The sequence below is a fragment of the Octodon degus genome, unplaced genomic scaffold, assembly GCF_000260255.1.
Source record: "Octodon degus isolate 3935 unplaced genomic scaffold, OctDeg1.0 scaffold00017, whole genome shotgun sequence".
Lineage (NCBI taxonomy): Eukaryota > Metazoa > Chordata > Mammalia > Rodentia > Octodontidae > Octodon > Octodon degus.
In genome coordinates, this window is record NW_004524593.1 from 6,269,004 (window position 1) to 6,289,308 (window position 20,305).

The following is a 20,305-nucleotide window of genomic DNA, read 5'->3' on the forward strand; positions in this document are numbered from 1 at the left end:
TTTCCCACCTCTAATCATCTATTGCTTGTTCTTAACTAACCATGACAGAGAAGAAGATAGCAGCAGAAAAGCCACTACTATCTCAGAAATCATATTATCCATGACTATAGATATCAGACATTGATTAGATATTGGTTTGGAAACATCTTTCATTAACCTTTCAAGCAATGTAATTATACTGAATTTTAATATTGCAATTGTATAAAGTTGTCATACACTTAATTCCAAGAACTCTGGAAAACCAAAAATTCTAAAGTTTAGTGAATGGTCTTGGGTAATTATAAACTTCTTAGAAATACAGTGGAAAAATCACTCAATATCTTACTCTTGCATAAAATGATGCATTTTAAATTGCTTATAAAAGGTAACACTCAATTACTCAGCTATAAAGAATGATAAACTCGAAGACTTTATATTTAAGTGGCACTTTATATTAAAGTGCCACTTTAAGATATACTCATAAGTGAAATAAACCAGACACACATGTGTAAAATATCATATAGTTTCCCTAGTATAAGAACTCAAAAGAAGAAATACAAATAGAAAGGTATAATACAACTAAAAGGAAAGCAAGAACTTGAGGACTAAATAATTAAGAGAGGGAAAGGAGATGAGCTAGGAAACATGACAGTGGCAAGCCATACAGTTATATGTAGAAGATGGGTAAGGCAATGATCCTGAGAATCTTCAGAAGATTTTTGAATCTAGCAGTTAACTGGAATGATTCTCACCCTGACTACCTATGTATACTAACACCTGTGAACTAAGCAACTGCACTGAAGATGGCAATTTGTAATGGTAGGTTCATGCTTGGAGTGCCTGTCATTCTGGTCTTCTGAATACGGGCTGCTTGTCATGACATGCCAGTTGCTGCCATGCGGTCTCTCAGGCAGATGATTGTTCAAAAAGAAGGGGGTGGTGGATGAAGGCAGGAGACAGGAAAAGGAACATTGCGGGACTGTCCTGCTACAAGGTTGTATATGGTGAGATTTTTGGACTTATGTGTAAACATAAGAATTTTATAATTCTTTATGCCTATTTAAAAAAATATTTAAATTTTTAAAATGTTTTTTCATCATATTGTGTAGGGACTTAAAGTTCAACATATCAATACTTGATGAAAAATACCTTTTCCATATTATGCCTAAAATGTTTGATATTCAGACAGATAGTGAGATTAAGCTTAACATCCTAGGTTGTATGGTAATAACAATAAGCTTCTCTTCTGGAGGATTAATAACCTAAGTTTGCAGACCAAAATTAGAGAAAAAGGAGGGCTGCAAGGAAAGCCAACATTTTGACCCTAGCCTTTCAAGGTCAATTAAGGCTCAGGACATATGAGAACTTGTACTGTAATGTCATGAAACTCGGTAGTGTACCAATTTTCTGATCAAGGACATTATGTGTCCAAAGAGGAAAGTGATCGATGATGTAGAGTGTGCCTAAGGAGAGTCACATGGAGAGAAAACGTTCTCTCAGGCTTTCACAGAGAGCACATTGGCCAAGCAATGGCTGTGACTCATCCACATGGCTGACACTGACAAACAATCTGAGGTACAGGGTCTCAGGATAAATCTTGAGGGGATTTCACTGACCTTATCAGACCGAAAAGCTACAACTCTTGTTGCATAGGTCCTGCTTTACCTTGGTCTTAACCATCCAGCAGAAAAGTATAAAAACGAAATATAAGAAGTAAAGCCATGCTGTTATGTTGAGCTATAGGGGACTCAGGTCAACAATTTCTGGCATTGCCAGTGAAGTGGAAGAACCAATACTATTATGGACTACTGGACTCTTTTAGAATACTTTGCTGAGTTAACACACCTATAATATTCAAATGACGGAACTAAAAAAAGGGGATACAGATGAATGTCCATTTTGTATCTGTGTATTCAAAATGGTTAGGATAGATATATAGTTACATTATCTTAATGGATAGAGGGATTTATTCTAATAGTGTTTATAAATAGGATGTCATGTCTGCATCTTGTACAGCAAATAACCACTAGGAAGAGAGTATGCAATGTGTTAATTATTGAAACTGTCCTACCAATTTGATTTGAAACTGTCTCATTGCTATTTGTTTCTCAAAGAAATTATGGAAAAAAATAAATAAAATAAAATAAAATTCTGTATAAAAAAGGTAGCACTCAAGAATATAGAATTGTAGATTATGAAAACTGGAAGGGACCCTTACACCACTATTGTTCTCACAAAGACTCAGAGGCATTCTCACAGTAGCACCCATCAGCGAACTTCCTTGTTTACCTACCTCTTATTACTTGTGCTGCCCAGCGGGCCTGAAGGTCAGTTGTGGGTATGGCAGCCCCAAGAGACTGAATAAGGCCAATCACAGCAAAGGTTGGCTTCTCTAGTTGAGGAGGGAAGATGCCTTTAAACAAGGTGACCTCATTGTTTCTGCTTTTGACGATAGATTCATCAAGAAAGGGGTAGGCATAGCCGTATCCTGTTGCAAAGATGACACAGTCAATGGCCTCAAATGTGGTCCCATCCTCAAAAACGGCGGCTGTCTCTGTGAACTTCTTCACGTTAGGCTTGATGGTCACAGTGCCACACAGGATGCGAGCTGGGAGCTCATCATTGAAGACAGGCTCTTTCCTCAGGGTTCTGTGTGTGCAATAGACGCAGTCATTAGACGGTAAATTTCCCCTTTGTCTTATTAGTTCCTGTATGAATTGATAAGGAAGGAAACAATTGCCCAAGATTTTTTTTCCTGAGCAGGGAATGTTATCAATGTGGGCCTTTGGTATACTTGCTATAGTCTTTCTCTTTTCTTTCTTCTTTTATAGAGAGAACTCTCCATAAATCTCAAAATAAATACCTGTCCCGTTCCTCTAATGAAGCCTTTATCAGGAAAAATCCTAACAGAGGGCCAGCCAAGTAGCTAAGTGGATTGAAGCGCCTGCTTAGGCAGTTGCAGTGGCAGGGATCGATCCTTAGTGCGCAGTGCTGGCCCTACCCCCAGGGCATGCTGAGACGGGGATTGAGACTGGGCGTGGTGGCATGCGCCTGTAAGCCCAGCTTTTGGGAGGCTGATCACAGGTGGGTCACTAAGAGTCCAATCTACTTAGTGAGACCCTGTAGACTTGGTAGATCCTGTACTGAAAAGTACAAAAAGAAAAAAAAAAAAAAAAAAAACTAATGGAAGAGTACCTAATGCTTGAATTTTTTGTTTGCTACTTATGACTTGTGAAGCTTGATAAGATTGGGGTTTCTTTTTTATTTATTTTTTATTTTTTATTAATTTTATTGAGAAACAAATAGCAATGAGACAGTTTCAAAACAGGTTAGTAAGACAGTGACAGTAATTAATACATTGCATATTGTTGTCTTCGTAGTAGTTAGTCGTAGTACAAGATGCAGATAGGATATCCTGTCCAAATACAAATCTTTCTTCTCATTGAATTAAGAGAAAGTAGCTGTATATCTACCCTAACTAGTTTGTATATACAGATACAAAATGGTCCTTCCTTTGTATTCCCTTTTTTTGTCTAGTTTTGTCAGAGATGGGTATTCCATTACATTCTGTAGGGATTTAAAGTTTAACAGGTCAATACTTGATGGAAGATTGGGGTTTCTTAAATCAACTGTGCCTTATTTTTTTTATTGGGAATAGGAAATATATACATATATACATATATATGTATATGTATATGTATATGTATATATATATGTATATATGTCAGAACATTGGGAGACTTAGATAATATGAAAAATGCTACAGTCCCTAGTACATACATGGTGTTAAAATATTTGCTGCTATTCTTATTCTTGTATACTCCAAAATGGTCACTGCAACATAAAGAAAATCAAGTAAGATGAAAAGACTGAAAGGGGAAAGCTGTAGCAGATGGCCCCTCACTGAGGACCGATCTGGAGCGCCAGGCAGACAGCAGCACAACTGAGGTGATGGAAGGGACACAGTGAAACTTAGATAAGGCCAGCAGGAGGAGGAGGCCAGCTGGTAGCTTTGACCATTGGAAATCTGGAAAGAGAGTTTCTGACTTTTTTACCCCGTATGTATCTATGTCAGTGTGGACTTAGGAATGGGTGTGAATGAAGGATTTACTGTGTGTGTGTGTGTGTGTGTGTGTGTGTGTGTGTGTGTGTGTGTGTGTTTTAATGCCTGTGGCTGTTGGAGCCATGCAAGGAAGTCACAGGCAGGGTCCAGGGGGAGGAAACAGCCAGACAGTGAGACTGGTTGGAATCCTGGCTGGAGAAATGATGTAACTGACCGCATTCCCCGCCTGCCCCTTATTTTAAACCTGCCGCCACTGGTCTCTCCTCTCCCATCACCACCTTGCAATTGCCCTTCTCGGTGCCATCTGAATCATGGTGCCAAACTAAGTGGTCCACTCTCGCTTATCATTTTAGTCGGCTGATGAGGAGGAGCACTTCCTGCTGCTGAAGGTTCCCTGCCCTTCGGAGATCTGTCTTCATCTGGCCTGCAGGTTGCCACCTTCTGAGCCTTTTTTCTACCTATCTGGGTTTTTTTTTCTCAGCCTCCACTGCTGATTGTATCTCCACCTTATCTAAACCATGGTGTGCCTGAGGGCTCAGCCCTCAACCTTTTGCCTTCTCCATCAAATTTAACCATTTTTCCTATTTTGTAGGTCTCACTGCCACTCAGTATTCTTTCTACCTGAATATCTAACAGGCATTCTGATTTTGATATGTATAAAACTAAACCCCTCCTCTTCCCACAGTCCCTCTATCTCAGCAAATGTCAACTCCATTCCTACTCAAATTAAAACATTTGAAGATATCTTCGATCCCCTTTTCACTCTCACATCCTGTATCCAGGTTTACAAAAGTTCTGTTTAGGCCGTGCTCACAATCTGCCCACTTTTGACCATTCACTGCTGACAGTCCTAGTCTAAGCCACTATCTGTCACCTGAGAGGTGTTTTTCTTTTTTTTTTTTAAACAATAGCTTCTTTTTATTAATTAATTAGATAGGGGGCCTTGCTACACAGCTCAGACTTATAGTGATCTTCCTCTCTCAGCTTCCCCAGTGCTGGGATTACAGGTGTGCACCACCAGGCCCACTTTTGGGACTGATACAGGGCCAACATGGCATGCAGTTCCGGGGGTTGAACTCAGGTCCTTGGGCTTGCTGGGCAGGCACTTAGACTGCTAAACTATTTCCTTAGCCCAACAATAGCTCCTTAATTGGTCCTTTCCTTCTGCCTGTGGCCCACTTTCCTACACTGGATGACGATCATGGGAGTTACAGTGTTCAGTGTTAATTTAGATCTTGGCACTAATGGGATCAGATGCTGGTGGCTTCTTGTCAGTTTCGGAGGAAAAACCAGACTCCTTATGCCTCACCTGGTTATTGTCATATCTCTGGTTGCTCTTCTGGTGCTCCCATCTTTCTCTTTATTCTGCAAAAGGAGAAGCTCATCCCTGCTGTTGATCCTGCTAGCCATGCCCTTAAAAAAGTGATGTCCTGGCTGTGTCCAGTGGCCACCCTCCCTGGATATCCTCATGGCTCATTTTCTCTTCTCCTCTAGGGCTCTGTTTAGGAGTCTTCTTCCTGAGACTCACTCTGAAGACTCTTGAAAATTACCCTGCTGGCACTTGCAGTAACCCTTCCCTCCTTTGTTTTCTCTCCATAGTGCAAATTACCATATGCCCTCCTGCTACTTTTACTTTTTGTTTCCTGGTACTATGCTTAGAAAGGAGGTTTCTATCAATTTGATTTGAAACTGTCTCATTGCTATTTATTTCTCAATAAATTTATGGAAAAAATAAAAATAAAATTAAAAAGACAAAAAAAAAAAAAAAAAGAAGGTAGGTTCCATGAGGGTAGGATTTATACTAGCTCCTTATTTATTGCTGTATCCACAAGACTTAATACTTAACAAGGTACATACTAAGTGCTTAACTTATATTCCCTGAATTAATGAATCCACCTTGATGGAAACAGTTGGGTTTTTCACCTCATGTCAGGGTCAGTTCATACCGTGTGTTAAGCCTGAGAAGTTACAGGAGAAAGCCAAAGATGTAAGACTCATGGTTGAAGTTCAGAGGATTCCACTAAGGGCACGGAATGAGAATGTCGTTCAGGGAAAGTTCTCTCACTTTGTTGAAACTGAGTTTGACATTAGATGTTAGGCATCAAAGCAAGCAGCTAAGAACAAAGGGCTCAAGAACCAGTAGGTCTGGGTTGGCTTTGTCCAGTCTACACTCTTCCACTCTACCCGTGAGGCTATGGAAGGCTGCACTCCGGGCTGGTTTTGGATGCTGTCTGTACTTAATGGCTGTAAGACTTTGGTAAAGTCATTGACTACATTGAACGTCTGCTTTCTCAACTATAAAACAGGGATGCCAATAGAGCCCTCTTAATAAGTATGAGAATAAAATGAACTAATACACATCAGAGACTTTGTCGGCTTGATAAAATTCTGACGTGTACTAATGATTGACACATGGTTACTATTATTATTATTATTATTGTAGAAACTCATGGACTACATATTATTATTAACTTTCTGGCTAAGCAATTCTGATAAGGAGGTTGTGTGGAAATCCCTCCTAATATTTGCAGTTCTTTAATCTTCTGACATATGAGATCTGATTACTGTACCAACATTTTGATTTGCCTGGAAGTTGCAACACACACTAAGAGTCGTTGACCCTGAAGTGAAAGTCAGGTGGTCCATTGTATTTGACTCTACATTACCCATTTAAAGGCATCAGTCCATAGTTCTCGTGCTTGAACCTTGCATTCATCTGCTTCACATACCACCAGTCAGAGACTGCTGCTGGTAAGTTGTTCTTTAAGAAGTTTTGAAATCGAGTGACGAACACCATATCCCAAGGATAGCCATTATCCCAGACCCGGCTCATCACCCAAGATCCACTTCTGGAGCTGATCATGACCTTCAAATATCAAACCAATCATGAAAGTGGTGAGACTTGCAGTGGACACTAATACGCTTCCCAAATGCCCCCTTTGAGCAATTTAATACTCTAGCTCTTGGAATTGTTGCCATTAGGAGTGTAGCTCCTTAGCTGTCAGCCTTTTGGGGCCACTTTGGCTGAAGAAACAGGCCTCACTCAAGTTCTTACACACTTTCTGCTACTTAGTTTTCCTATCAAGTGCCCTGCCCTCTCAGCCACCCCATATCATGCAATCACAAGCCTTTCTGCTCCAGTAAGATGGTCCCCTATGCACATGGGACGCAGTACCTGCTCTGCTGTGTGGCTGAGTTCTGCAGCAATGTCACAGCCTGAGTTTCCCAAACCAATCACCAGGACACGCTTCCCCTTCCATATTCCTGGCTCCTTATAGTCCCTGCTGTGGAAGCATTTGCCTTTAAAATCACTTAGTCCTGAGTGAAAAGTGAGAGACACAGTAATTAATTTGACTTACATTAAGAAAGGAAGCAAACTGCTTTAATGGAGATCAACTAGTATGCAAGCACAGACTCCAAAATATGGACTTCTAGCACTTCAAATATATTAGCTATATCCAACATATATTTTAATTTGACTTGTGTGTTCCTCCTTTTCTTCCAAAAGACACAATCCTGGTTTGAATATAGTTGAATTACAACACTCTCGTGCCGGAAGTGTGGTTGCCAGGGTACTGGAGTGGAAGTGACTAGCCACAAATGTATTCATTCTTGTCAGATATATACATGGCAGGCTTACCTGGGAAGGACTCTTTTGGTATGTTGGGGTACACATGATGTCCAGAACAAACCATAACAGCGTCAAAGACAGCCGACTCTTTTTTACCACCTTTTTCTGTGATAACCTCCCATTGGCCAGTAACCGAGAAATCAGGACGTTTAGTTACGCTGGTTACGAGTGTCTGTGAGAAGTATACAGAAAAAGCTTTCTTGTCTACACAAATAGGTAGATCTGGGAACAGCAGTATGACAAAAATCCTTAACAAATAGCAGCTTAGGATAATGCTAAATTCGGTAGTCAGGTAGAAGTAAGTTACAAATTGAAAATTGTCCTGGAATAAATCAAAGTATTGCATATACACACCCATTCAAGTACACACACACACACACACACACACACACACTTTATTCTTGCATGCTTTCTTATGCATGACCACTATTTTCTGAGTACAAGAGTGACACTCCTTTGAAATATGACATGACAGTGAATTCAACCATGGTTTACAAAAAATGCAAAACAAATGCAAGTAATCTTCTGGCTAATAATTTTTGTAGTGGTTGCGACCTCCTCCTTTATCCCTCTAGCTATTTCCTTTTTCAGTATTATTACTGTATTAAAATAAGACACTTCTATATTCAGGATATAAATTTTATCTCCAACTCTATTGTATATGTTTCACCTAGGAAGTTTGTTGAAGTCCTCACCTTTGGGCCATGTTTCCAGATCTTATAGTTTTGTAAGTTGAGTATAAGTCACAAAATTTTAAATGTCTAGCCCTTCCCAGGTGATGTGATGCTACCCTTATTAAGATTACCATTAAATATTTATTCACAGCTCTGCAGCTAGTTGTTGGTATCTTGTGATTCTTCTGATTATATTGAAAGAAGAATCTTGATAGTAATTCTTCTTTAATACCTTATTATGTTGCATTTTATACATATTAGAGGATGAACATACATATATGTAAGATGTCTTTACTAATGAAAAAGGATAAAAAAAAAAAACCAGGAGCTTATGACCTTGCACATAGTTTGTTTAGAATAACTCTGGCATTGTTAGCTTATGTCATTATAGTTCACACATTCTAGAAATATACTTTCCATTTGTTGCTATCTTTGGAAATATAATCAATTTATATAGAATGACTTTACAGGCTAGTTCCTTACTTAATTCTAATAATGTAGACTCTTTTGGGTTTATTGTATATAGCCATATCATCTGCAATAACGATGTTCCTCTTTGAAGTTATCATTCTCTTTCCTCTGCTCACTGTGTTATTCCTTAAATTTAAGTCTACTGGAAGGAGTATTAATAATTAGGAATTCTTTTTTTTCTTTTTCTTTTTTTTTTTTTTTTCGCGGAACCGGGTATTGAACTCAGGCCCTTGCGCTTGCCAGGGAAGCATTTATTCCGCTGAGCCATCTCCCCGGCCCCAATAATTAGGAATTCTTACCTTTACTGGATTTCATACAAAAATGCTTCTAACTTTCTACAGTTTAGTACCACACTATTTAGTAGCAATATAATATAAGCAACATAATAAAATTTTCCTAGTAGTTTTATTTAAAAGTAAAAAAACACAAAACATTATAATTGAACCCACCCCATCTATTATAGTAGTTTCCACGTAATCAAAGTAAGGTTATTAATGAAACATCTTACTTTTTCTTACAGGAAGATATTGAACTCCTCTATACTTTACACATCTAAATGTGCTGTGGTGGCTGGTGGCCACCACACTGCAATAGTGCAGATTTAAGACAATGCATTTTTCTTAGTCAAGAAACTACATTCTGGTCTCAGTTTGGAGACAATTTTTTCCCTTTTCCAATATAAGAGTGTTACATTTAACGAATGTGTTAATAAGCATATTGCTTTCTTCTTTTGAAGATTTGTTTGTGAATTACATTCTTACATTTATAATACATCAAAATACTCTTCCATCTTTGGGCCAAATTCAATTCGATAAAGGCTGGTGTAGACTGGTGATTATTTTGAACAGTACAATGGTCGCAGTTTTAAAAGGCTTTTGGGTTTATTTTAGTGAAGGAGGTGGACCTATAATTTTACTATTTCATATTATCCTTTCTGAATTTGATAGTAAGGTTATAATGTTATCAAATTAGGCTGTAAGTATTATTTCATTGCTTAGCATCTGAAAGAATTTACAAAATACTGAAGTAATCTGTTCATTCAAAATTTTGAAGTAATCACCAATAGAACTTTTCATTTTCCTTATAGTAACAAGTTTAATTTCTAAGTTAAAATAAGTATAATTATTTGTTCAGATTTTTTATTTCTTCTTTAATTTTTGCAATTTTTTAAAAAATTTAACCAATTAAATTATATAAAATTTTTTATCTATATATCTGTCAATCATCTATCTATTCCACTTTTTCTTTCCCAGTGTTTATTTGTACCTTTACCTGTATTTTTAACTGTCAGTTTTTATTTTCCTAAACTTTTCAAAGAGTGAACATTTAATTTGTTTTCTATTTTAGTTAATTTCATTTATTATGCTCCCCGATTTCTGTTTTTTAGGTTAATTCTAGTTCTAGCAAATTTCTGAACTTTATCTTATTTCTTTTAAAAACTTCTCATTTTCAATCACAAGTATTTAAATTTATGACTTCAATACAGTTGAAAAACAGGTTTTTTTGCTTCCCAAAAGTACTGGTATTTATTTATTTATTTATTTTTATTTATTTATTTTTTTTTTGCGGAACCGGGCCATCCAGTAGAAAAGTATGAAGACGAAATATAAGAAATAAAGCCATGCTGTTAAGTTAAGCTGTGGGGGACTCAGGTCAATAATTTCTGACATTGCCAGTTAAACAGAAGACCCAATGCTATTATGGGCTACTGGACTCTTTTAGAATATTTTGCTGAGTTTACACAGCTATAATATTCAGTAACGGAACTTAGGAAAAATGGGGTACACCGTTGAATGTCCATTCTGTATCTGTGTATTCAAAGTGGTTGGGGTAGATATATAGTTGCATTGTCTTAATGACTGGAATGATTTGTTCTAATGGTGTTTGTAAATAGGATCACAAGTCCGCATCTTGTACAGCAATTAACCACTAAGAAGAATATATGTAGTGTATTATTTGTTGAAACTGTACTTCCGATTTGATTTGAAACTGTCTCATTGCTATATGTTTATCAATAAAACTGTAGAAAAAATAAATTAAAAAAAAGAAAATTAAAAAAAAAGTACTGGTATATAGAATCTATATTAATGTTTAGTTCTATTTTAAGTTTTTAATTAAATTTCTTCTTTGCTCTATATGCTATTTAGAAAAATGTTTAATTTCCAAATTCATAGATGTTTGATGCAGCTATTTCTTTGTTACTGATTTCTACTTCTGTGTCATTTTGGTCTAAAAACTGTGTGGTCAGGTTTTGTGGCTTGGTCATGTATTCTTTTTTTTTTTTTTTGGCATGTATTCTTGAGAAGTTATATTTGCTAAATCTGGGATTAAAGAAGCCAGATTGTTAAAAGAATTATAGCAATTAAGAAAGGGACACTGAAATGAGACAAAAGGGAGCATAGAGCAACACCTATGGATGTCATCCTGTGTCTAATGCTAGCTTAATGATAACATCTTACCTCAAATTGTATGTATTTCAGAAGCTCCTTCTGTCTGGCAAATGCGACAATGTAGTCTTGAAGCTTGCTGTGGCATATAAAGTTGGGGAAGTCATCAGGAAATGGGACATCAGGAAAACACATCATCTCTTTGGAAGAGTTGGTAAAGACTGATTTGTAAATACTAGCCCTGCCCTCCTCTGCGTGGTTCTGTGAATGAAGGGGTTCAGATGGAAGACAGCAGATAAACGACTATGTCAATCAAGTTCAGAGCCAGGTCTAAATAATTACACTGATTTGAGTCGTCCTTTACACACAAGTAAATTCAATAAGAAGAAGACACATATATACATTCACTTAAATAACTAATGATAATCAAAGAAACTTATCAAGAGAATTGGTAATAGAGAAGAATATGTATTTATTAACATACCTTCTTTTCTAAGGAAAACAATTTATCTTTTGAGAAATATATAACCAAAACTTCATCCTCTTGAAGCATTAAATATGATGACATGTGTTTTCTAAATTTTAACGTTCTATGATTTCATTGTTTCAGCTCATGGATATGAACATCTAGTAATCAATTTATAGGAAGTAAAGCCATGTTGTTATGTTGAGCTGTGGGGGACTCACGTCAATAATTTCTGACATTGCCAATTAAACAGAAGACCCAATGCTATTATGGGCTTCTGTACTCTTTTAGAATATTTTGCTGAGTTTACACACCTATAATATTCAACAACGGAACTTAAAAAAAATTTGGGGTATAACTATGAATGTCCATTTTGTATCTGTGTATGCAAAGTGGTTGGGATAGATATATAGTTGCATTCTCTTAATGAATAGAATGATTTTTTCTAATGGTGTTTGTAAGTAGGATCACAAGTCTGCATCTTGTACAGCAATTAACCACTAAGAAGAATATATGCAGTGTATTATTTGTTGAAACTGTACTTTCGATTTGATTTGAAACTGTCTCATTGCTATATGTTTATCAATAAAACTTTGAAAAGAAAAAAAAAAAAGAAAACAATGACAGGTATGTCTGTGTTATGATTTGTGTCTAGTTGTCTCCCAAAGCCTCATGCAGTTCTGGGGTGGACTTCTACAGTCTGTGATTAATTCATGATCCAGCGCTTGGATTATGGGTCTAAGTACTGCTGGGATTGTGGGTGTGAGTGCTACGCCCAGCCTGGGGTGATCAGTCTGAATGCAAAGTAAGGGCAATTGACTCGCTCTCTGTTGCCATTCTTGCTGTTACTCCTCCCTTCTGCTCTTGATGTTTTTTGCTTCTTTTTACTACAATGAACTGCTGCCCTCTGCCATGTGCCACTCTGCCTTGGAGCCTGCTGAGTATGGACTGGAACCTATAACTGTAAGCTAAATAAACCTTTCCTTCCTTCATCTTGAGTGTTTTGTAATTGTCCCAGCAATGAGGGAAAAGTAACCAAGTCATTCTCCAAATATCTATATGATTTGCAAACATGGACATCTTTAAGTGGGATCTTTCAAAATTAATCCTGAAATTTCTACCACGTATAAAATAATGTAGCTATTTTGAACCAAGCACATTGAATTTATAAGCATTGCATGCCTTTGGAGCATTTATATAGGCAATAAATTGGAAATGTAAAAATATCTGAATTGTGCTAACACTGAGAAGGCACAGAACCCTGCTAATGAAATCTTAGCAGAATCATTAAGTGACAATAAAAAAGAAAGAGACCGTTGAAGAAAGAATGATCATCAATGAGAAGATCAGGGCATTACTGTGGTTCTCAGCTATAGCTGTACATGGGAATAAAATGGCACGGGGGTGGCTTTAAAAAAAAATCACAGGTCTCATGGTCAAAGGACTTGATTTAGTTGCTCAGGAATTTTAAATCCTCCCCAGTGCTAATCCAGCCAAGTTGGCAGTCATACTGTGTAGCAAAACAAACAGAGGTTAATGACCAACAAACTCAGCAGAACACATCTTCTGACACATTTGTTAGAGCTGGTGTTGCCATGCTGCAAGATGCTGGAGTAAATAAAAGGCATTACAGTTCAGAAAACACGACATGCTTCACAGGTAAATCTTAATTTAGCTTTCTTGAACCACAAAGATACTTTATGACTAGGCCACTTGTCTAGGTGAAATGTCTTTCTTAAAACAGAAACACTTAAGCTCCTGGGAGATAAAATAGGTGAAACTCTTGAAGTCATAGGTGTTGGCATGGACTCTTTGAACAGAACCTTGTTTGCACAGGAAATGGTACCAAGAATCAATAAATGGAGTCACATCAAATTAAAACTTCTGTACAGCAAAAAAAAAAGAAAAAAAAAAAAAAGCAACCAACAGAGTCCCATTTCCTGATTTTTTGCCTGCTATGCTTCAGATAGAAGATTAATATTTAGAATATATAAGGAGCTCAAAAATTAGTCACCTCCAAAATAAAAGACTTAATGTTAGGCAAGTGAAATGAAAGGCACAGAAGAAATACAAATAATCAATAAATGCATGAAATGCTCAACATCGCTGGCCATGAGAGAAACACAAATTAAAACACAGTGATTTCCATGCAGAAAGAATCGTCATCATCAAAAAAATCAAACAATAACAATGATGGAAAGGCTGCAGGATAAAGAGGAATCCTCCACATACACTGCTGGTGAGAATGTAAGCTAGTAGAAGCACGAGGGAAATCACGATAGAGGTTGCTCAAAAAAGCTAGAAGTTCCATTTGACTCTGTTATTTCCCTTTTAGATATTTTCCTTAAAGAGTTAGGGGCGTCACGTTACAGTGACACATGAATACCCAGGCTTAAGCGGCACAATTCATACTAGCAAAACCGTGGAAGCAGCTTATCTGCCCATCAACAGATGAATGGATAAAGAAAATATGGTATTTTTACTTAGTGGGCACCATCCAAGTAAAGGAAGGTAAACCTGAGCCGTTCATAGCGGGATGCATATGCCTTAAGACCATAATGGTGAGCGAAATAAAGCAGGCACACAAGCTTAAATATTTCATGGTTTCACTTATATGAGAAACCCAAAATATAAATAAAGAAAAAAATAGAAGGTTGATAACAGGAAGAAGGGTGATAGATCTTTCTCAGATAGGAAGATCAAGAGCAGGAGGGAAAGGAGGGAAAAGGAATCAGGATGTGTTATATGCATGTACCAGTTCTCCACAAAGAATGTAATCATTGCATACTGCAAACATGTACTAACAAAAAATAATATGAAATGTGAATTTAGGCAGTGTATATATTTGTCACTTTTTCATTACTGCAACCAATCTGTGATTTAAAGAAAGAAAAGTTTTTCTTGGCTCCCAGTGTGAGTGCTCTGTCTGCAGTCGGCTGGCACCAGGGTAGATTCAGCACAGTAGGAGGCCTGGTGGAGCACAGAGGGACAGAGGAGCCGGTGTTACACCCGCTTCCAGGATGCTCCTCTGATGGCCTCCTTTTCCTATCAGGCCCTCTCTGCTAACAGCACCATCAGCTATGAACTCATGGATGGTTTAATCCACTGATTAGTACAGGGCTCACGTGATCTGAGCATTTTCCCTATCTCCACATCGGAACATAGGAGACTCTGGGGGGACATTTTATTCTAAATCATAACGCCATGCTGTCTATAAGGATGCACAAGTCTATCACAATACCCAGGAAATACCAGTCATATTCTTCACAAAACTGAAGCAAATGCTCCCAAAATTTCTAGGGCTACATAAAAGACCTCAAGTAGCCATAGGGATCTTGAATGAAAACAATAAAACAAAACAAAAGCTAGATTCATGATATCACTTGATGTCAAAATATACAGGAAAGCTATAATAATCAATTTGTAGAAATGCCAATAAACGGAAAAGAATTTCCTGAAGTTGGTCCATGCATTTATTGCAACTGATTCCTGACAAAGGTGCTCAAGACCCACCTGAAACTTTAAAATCATGATTTGAATCATGAAAGGACCTTAGCTAACCTCACTTTTAAGGGAGATTTAACAATGTTATACAGATCTAACCAAAATCAAATCACTGATTTTTTTTCCCAAATGGCCCTTATTAATGATTTATCATAGATGAATGCTGTACACAGAGACTCTCAAAGCTAACTTGGTATCTAATTTATTTCTAACTTGCAAGCAGGTTATTTTTCAATCAGCTCATGGCGTTATACATTCCAAACCCAGCAAGGAACATGACTGTCTTGGCAGCATGTTTGGAAGTCTGCACGTAAGCAGTACATTATCCACTACTTCATTTTCCCATCTATTGCAGAACACCCTACTCACTGTGAATTTCCAGAGACCACCGATGTCATCGCTCCTCTCAAAACAGGTGGGCTCCAGCCCCTCTTCCAGGCAACACCTGATGGAGGCCAAACCGCTGACACCAGCTCCGATGATGGCCACTCTCTTCGCCATGACTGCCTGTGTAGAGGCCCAGAGGTCACCCCCAGTAAAGGCACTGCTGAGGTTTATTTTGCTATTACTTTTTGGTGAAAAAAGAAATCTTACAATTGCACTCCAGAAAATAATTTTTAAAATATGGGACTCTTGTGAGGAATAAAACCACATACTTGCCTCTCATTTCTTTTTTTGTATTTTTTAGTAAGGGTCTACAGGATCTATAGGGTCTCACTACATAGATCGGACTCGTAGTGATTCCCCTGTTTTCAGCTTCCCAAGAGCTAGATTACAGGCACACGCCACCATGCCCGGTCTCAATCACCATCTCTGTGCGCCCAGAGGTGGGGCCGGCACCGCAGGCCGGGGATCGAACCCCTGGTCACTGCTTCTGCCTAAACAGGTGCTTTAATCCCCTGAGCTATTTGGCCAGCCTTTGCTTCTCATTTCTGAAGAGAATATTTTCCTCACAAAATTAGGTATTTTGTTCTTGGTCAGATTTGCAATATGAAGAGATTGAGAATCTGGCATATATATTTGTCTCTTATGCTTTGCTGTTGGGTCATTTTCTCTCTACCAAAGAGAATGTGCAAGAGAAAGAAGAGATTCACAACCAAATCACATAGACCATTCATGTACACATGGCCGTAATATACGAGCTAAGAAACAAACAGTACCTCTATACTTTTCCATATACATAGTCATCCAGTTATAGTGGGTTGGTTTCAAAATAATCTGCATATGCTCAATTCTTTTATATAAAGTGGGCCTGTAATCTGCATCTCACTTGCACACATTCACCTACTTTAAATCAATTCAAGATTTCTTGTAATACCTGCTACAATGTAAATACTACATGAGGAGTTGTCATCATGTATTAAGAAATAGTGGCAAAGAAAATACGTCTGTGTATGTTGCATAAATTCTAGCCTAAATACATGTTCAGTCCGCGGGTGGTTGGATGATCGTGCGTGGAACCTACAGATATTGAAGTCCAACTCTGAATACGTACACACACACACACACACACACACACACGCACACACCCCTGTACCTCATTTTACCTGACATGAATACAATGTTTATATTTCTACATGCCATATAATCACCTTTTTATTCATAACATTTATTTTTTCTTTTCAAGTAAAAAAAAGTCATTTTCTCCAAAGAACGTCTTCCCAATAGCTGTTGCCCTACTCTCTGTCTCTTTCAGGAAAATTACATTTGCTAGCCTTTTCCTGTTCCACGCACTGTTTTTTCTTTTTCATTTTGGACAAATGCACATGGGTGCACAAAGCCCAGCACGAACCCTTGCCTGGGTGACATGTCCTTCTCATTTCAACCACATGTACTACATACCTAGGGCATGCTCTTTCCATATTTACCAATCTGAGCCTCCTCCCCTCAGCACTTCATAGGATCATTCCTTCCCCTTTTATACCTTTTCTTGGTCGGCTGTCTTCTGTATATCTAACTCCTGCCTGAGTCTTCTGTGCAATGCTGAAGAGAAAATTTTCCAGCAAGCCTACATTTTAGGGGCAGGTGTTACAAAAAGGGAGGAGCTCCTCTTAAAGAGGTATTCATATTTTGATCCCCGAAAGAGTGACCCCATGCCCCAGGGATGTGTGGGAAGAAGGGTCAGTTTCTGTGGTTCCACAGACCTGTATTTCTGTTAGCCACCCTCAACCCAATCTATGACCACAGTCCTGGATCCTCATCTCTGGGGTCAACAGTTTCTCCTGGTGACTTTTTCATTGTCTACTACATTTCATTATGTGTGAAGTCAACGTTCACCTGAGTTTCTTTATTCTTAGTTCTTGTGTGTATGTGGTGCTCCAAATGATGTTTAAACACAATGGCTGTTCTTGGAGATAGCTCCACAGTGGAGATGGTGTATCGTCAGCTTCCCTGTCACTGGATACAATTCCCAACACTCTTAAATTAAAGGAGGAGAGGTTTAATTCGGCTCGTATTTTGAGGAGATTCAGCCAATGCTCGGCTGTCTCTAAGGCATAAACCTCATGGCAGTGAGATAGGATAGAAGAAGTAAAAATACACAGAAAGAAGACAAGGAAAATTGGAATTTAAAAATTGTACTTTTAAGAAAACCTGCAGCTTCAGGACAAAAAAGTTAGTCAAGCTTCATTTAAAAACTGTTCTCCTAAGACATGATAATCCTGGGAAATTCACTTTCACCAGCCAAGTGGCCCTTTTCACTTGTGAATAGACCATCTCTTTTCACCTATAAATTGCGCACACACACACACACACACACACACCTCAACTTGGAACACATGTAAATGGTTTACATTTTGACATAGCCTACCAGATGTGTTGGACAAAGGAACATGCATCCTAGGATAGCTGTCTTTTTAAAAAATAATTTTTAATTAATTATTGGGTATAAGGTCTCACTATGCATCTTAGATTTGTAGTGATCCTTCCATGTCAGCTTCTTCGGCACTGGGATTATAGGCATGTGCCCTATACCTGGTTTCGGTGGCCAGCAGGATGCACCTGGGGATCCAAGGTCAGCCCGGCAGGAGGTACCAGGGATCGATCCCAGGTCCTTGCACTTGCCAAGCTGGCACTTAGACTGCCATGCTATCTCCCCAGCCCTAGGATAGCCATCTTAAAGACACTCTTGGCTCCATAAATACACCCAGATACAGATCATAATGTCCCTTTCTCATCAGGGTTGTACTCTATTTCTATTTGAAAGTGTATAATTTTAAATTTCTTAATACTCCCTTTATGCTTCTTATGGATGTTTCCTGAAAATTCTTTTGCCATGATGGGAGTCAGTGAACCTATACGTTAATTCTACAGATAGGGTGGGTTTAAGAACCTCCCTGGCATATAATGTTTATATTAATTGAGGTCATTAGGTTTCTGAACATGGCGTAATATGAGTTGAGATTAATAATATCAACAAGAATGAAAATAGGTTAGGGGAACTGAAGGAGGATGGAAGGAGGGGGAAGGGTGGGCTAAGGCTTTTTTTTTTTTAAGAAACAGCTTTAATATATACATGTAGCCACTCCCCAAGATGATTGTAAACTGTATGAACAAATTTTAAAAAGGAAACTTCTTGGATCCTACATGGTGACAGTGGAAGACCACAGTGAAGAAGAACTGCTTAGAACTTGCACTTGGAAAGCAGAACTGGGGTGCAGTGCCAGGGAGGATGGGTCCAGGGACCACATACCGTGAGACCACATCTCCATTACCCACCAGAGACACCCAGGAGTCTGCTTTACTAATCCCATACGCGTACCCCTGTCTAATCACACTGACACAGTTGAGCTTGTCTACCACAGACGCCTTCTCCTGTCCTGTAAAAACCATTTTGAGCTTGCAAGTCATGTGAAAATACGTAAGTGCACCTTGTCTTCTGGTTTACCTCCGTTTTAGAAAAATGACACAATTCAAGTGGACTCTTGTGCAGGTTGTTGCTGGTTTTCTGTGACGCGATCTCACAAGCTTAAAGTAAGAGCGTTGTTTTGTTTTGTTTTGTTTTGTTTTTTTGAAGGTATTTCTCTAGAAATAAATACTCTGGCTAATTGACCCTCTGCACGGATCTCCCTCTAGTGGGTAAGGGTATTTACTACACTGATGTTTGCCTCAGAGAGACAGAGACTTATTTTCCAATTAATTGGGTCTTGGCAAGAGATTGTACTCGTTCTTTTGCAGCATCACTAAATTATCACTTCCACCCATTTATTTGTCTATTTATTTACAGACATAAATACCAACTCTTCAAGTAGAGTTGAGTAGGTTTTTAAAGAACAGCAAAATAAAACTAGTATTATTTCACCATCGTGGTAGGTTTGTATTGCAATAACAAAACATCTGAGGAGAGGACCAAAATGGCAGTGTTAAGTGGTAGAGACAGAGCCTCTCTGAAGTGGCTGTCCAGATGCTGGAAGATGACAACATGGGGAAGACAAGGAGGACGGAAGTGGGTCCTCTTGACTCAGATGGGATCTGAGATGTGAATTAAAGCCCACAGAGAGCATGAAGAGAGAAACTCCATGAAGACAAAGGAGGTGGGTCACTGAACCTGCTCCCTGAGATAGGATGCACTGCACAAGAGAAGCAACTCAAGCCTGCACACACACAGTGACTTCCAATGGCCCTAGGGGCCTCCCCAGAGAGCCACAGTAGGTGAGGCGAGCAGCGGACATGAAGGACTCCACTGTCTGGCAGTGAGTGCTAAGGGTTCAGCAGACCCACTTGGGAGAGCTATTGTCTGTAAGCCATCTTGGAGTGAGGCTGGTTGAGCTCAGAACTCAGAGCAGCTGCCAGCTCCATCGGCAGCTCCCAAGAGGCTCAGGTCTGGAGAAGGTGTACTGATGACTGCAGGCCAAATGAGTCTGGTCTTGGCCAGAAGGTACAGGCCTGTTCAGTTATCCACTACCCTTCAAAAAAGCTACTGCTGTCTTGCTGGGATAAATCAACATGGATAGAGACTCTGTGTCCACACATTTTCTACCAGTAACAGCAAAGATAAACTTGGAAATAGACTTTTATCTTTTGATTATTTTTCTCTCTCCATCTCATATTTTTGTTATTATTGTTATGTTGTAGTTTGCTTTTGTTTTTTGTTGTCTGTTTTTGATTTTTTTCTCCTTCATTTTTTTTTTT

The 20,305-nt window shown here is 38.5% G+C and overlaps 1 protein-coding gene across 1 annotated transcript in view; it reads right to left on the reverse strand.

Annotated features, from left to right (window-relative positions):
• Fmo3 (flavin containing monooxygenase 3) overlaps nt 1-17,192 on the reverse strand; it is a 20,960-nt gene extending 3,768 nt beyond the window's left edge. Inside the window, exons 1-7 of the mRNA XM_004626809.2 lie at nt 17,100-17,192; nt 15,545-15,682; nt 11,278-11,466; nt 7,683-7,845; nt 7,218-7,360; nt 6,709-6,908; nt 2,273-2,628 (exon numbers count right to left, since the gene is read on the reverse strand). Coding sequence (XP_004626866.1) covers nt 2,273-2,628; nt 6,709-6,908; nt 7,218-7,360; nt 7,683-7,845; nt 11,278-11,466; nt 15,545-15,676 — 1,183 coding nt within the window. The 5' untranslated portion in view covers nt 15,677-15,682; nt 17,100-17,192. The remainder of the gene's footprint in view (nt 1-2,272; nt 2,629-6,708; nt 6,909-7,217; nt 7,361-7,682; nt 7,846-11,277; nt 11,467-15,544; nt 15,683-17,099) is intronic.
• Nucleotides 17,193-20,305: the final 3,113 nt, after the last annotated feature.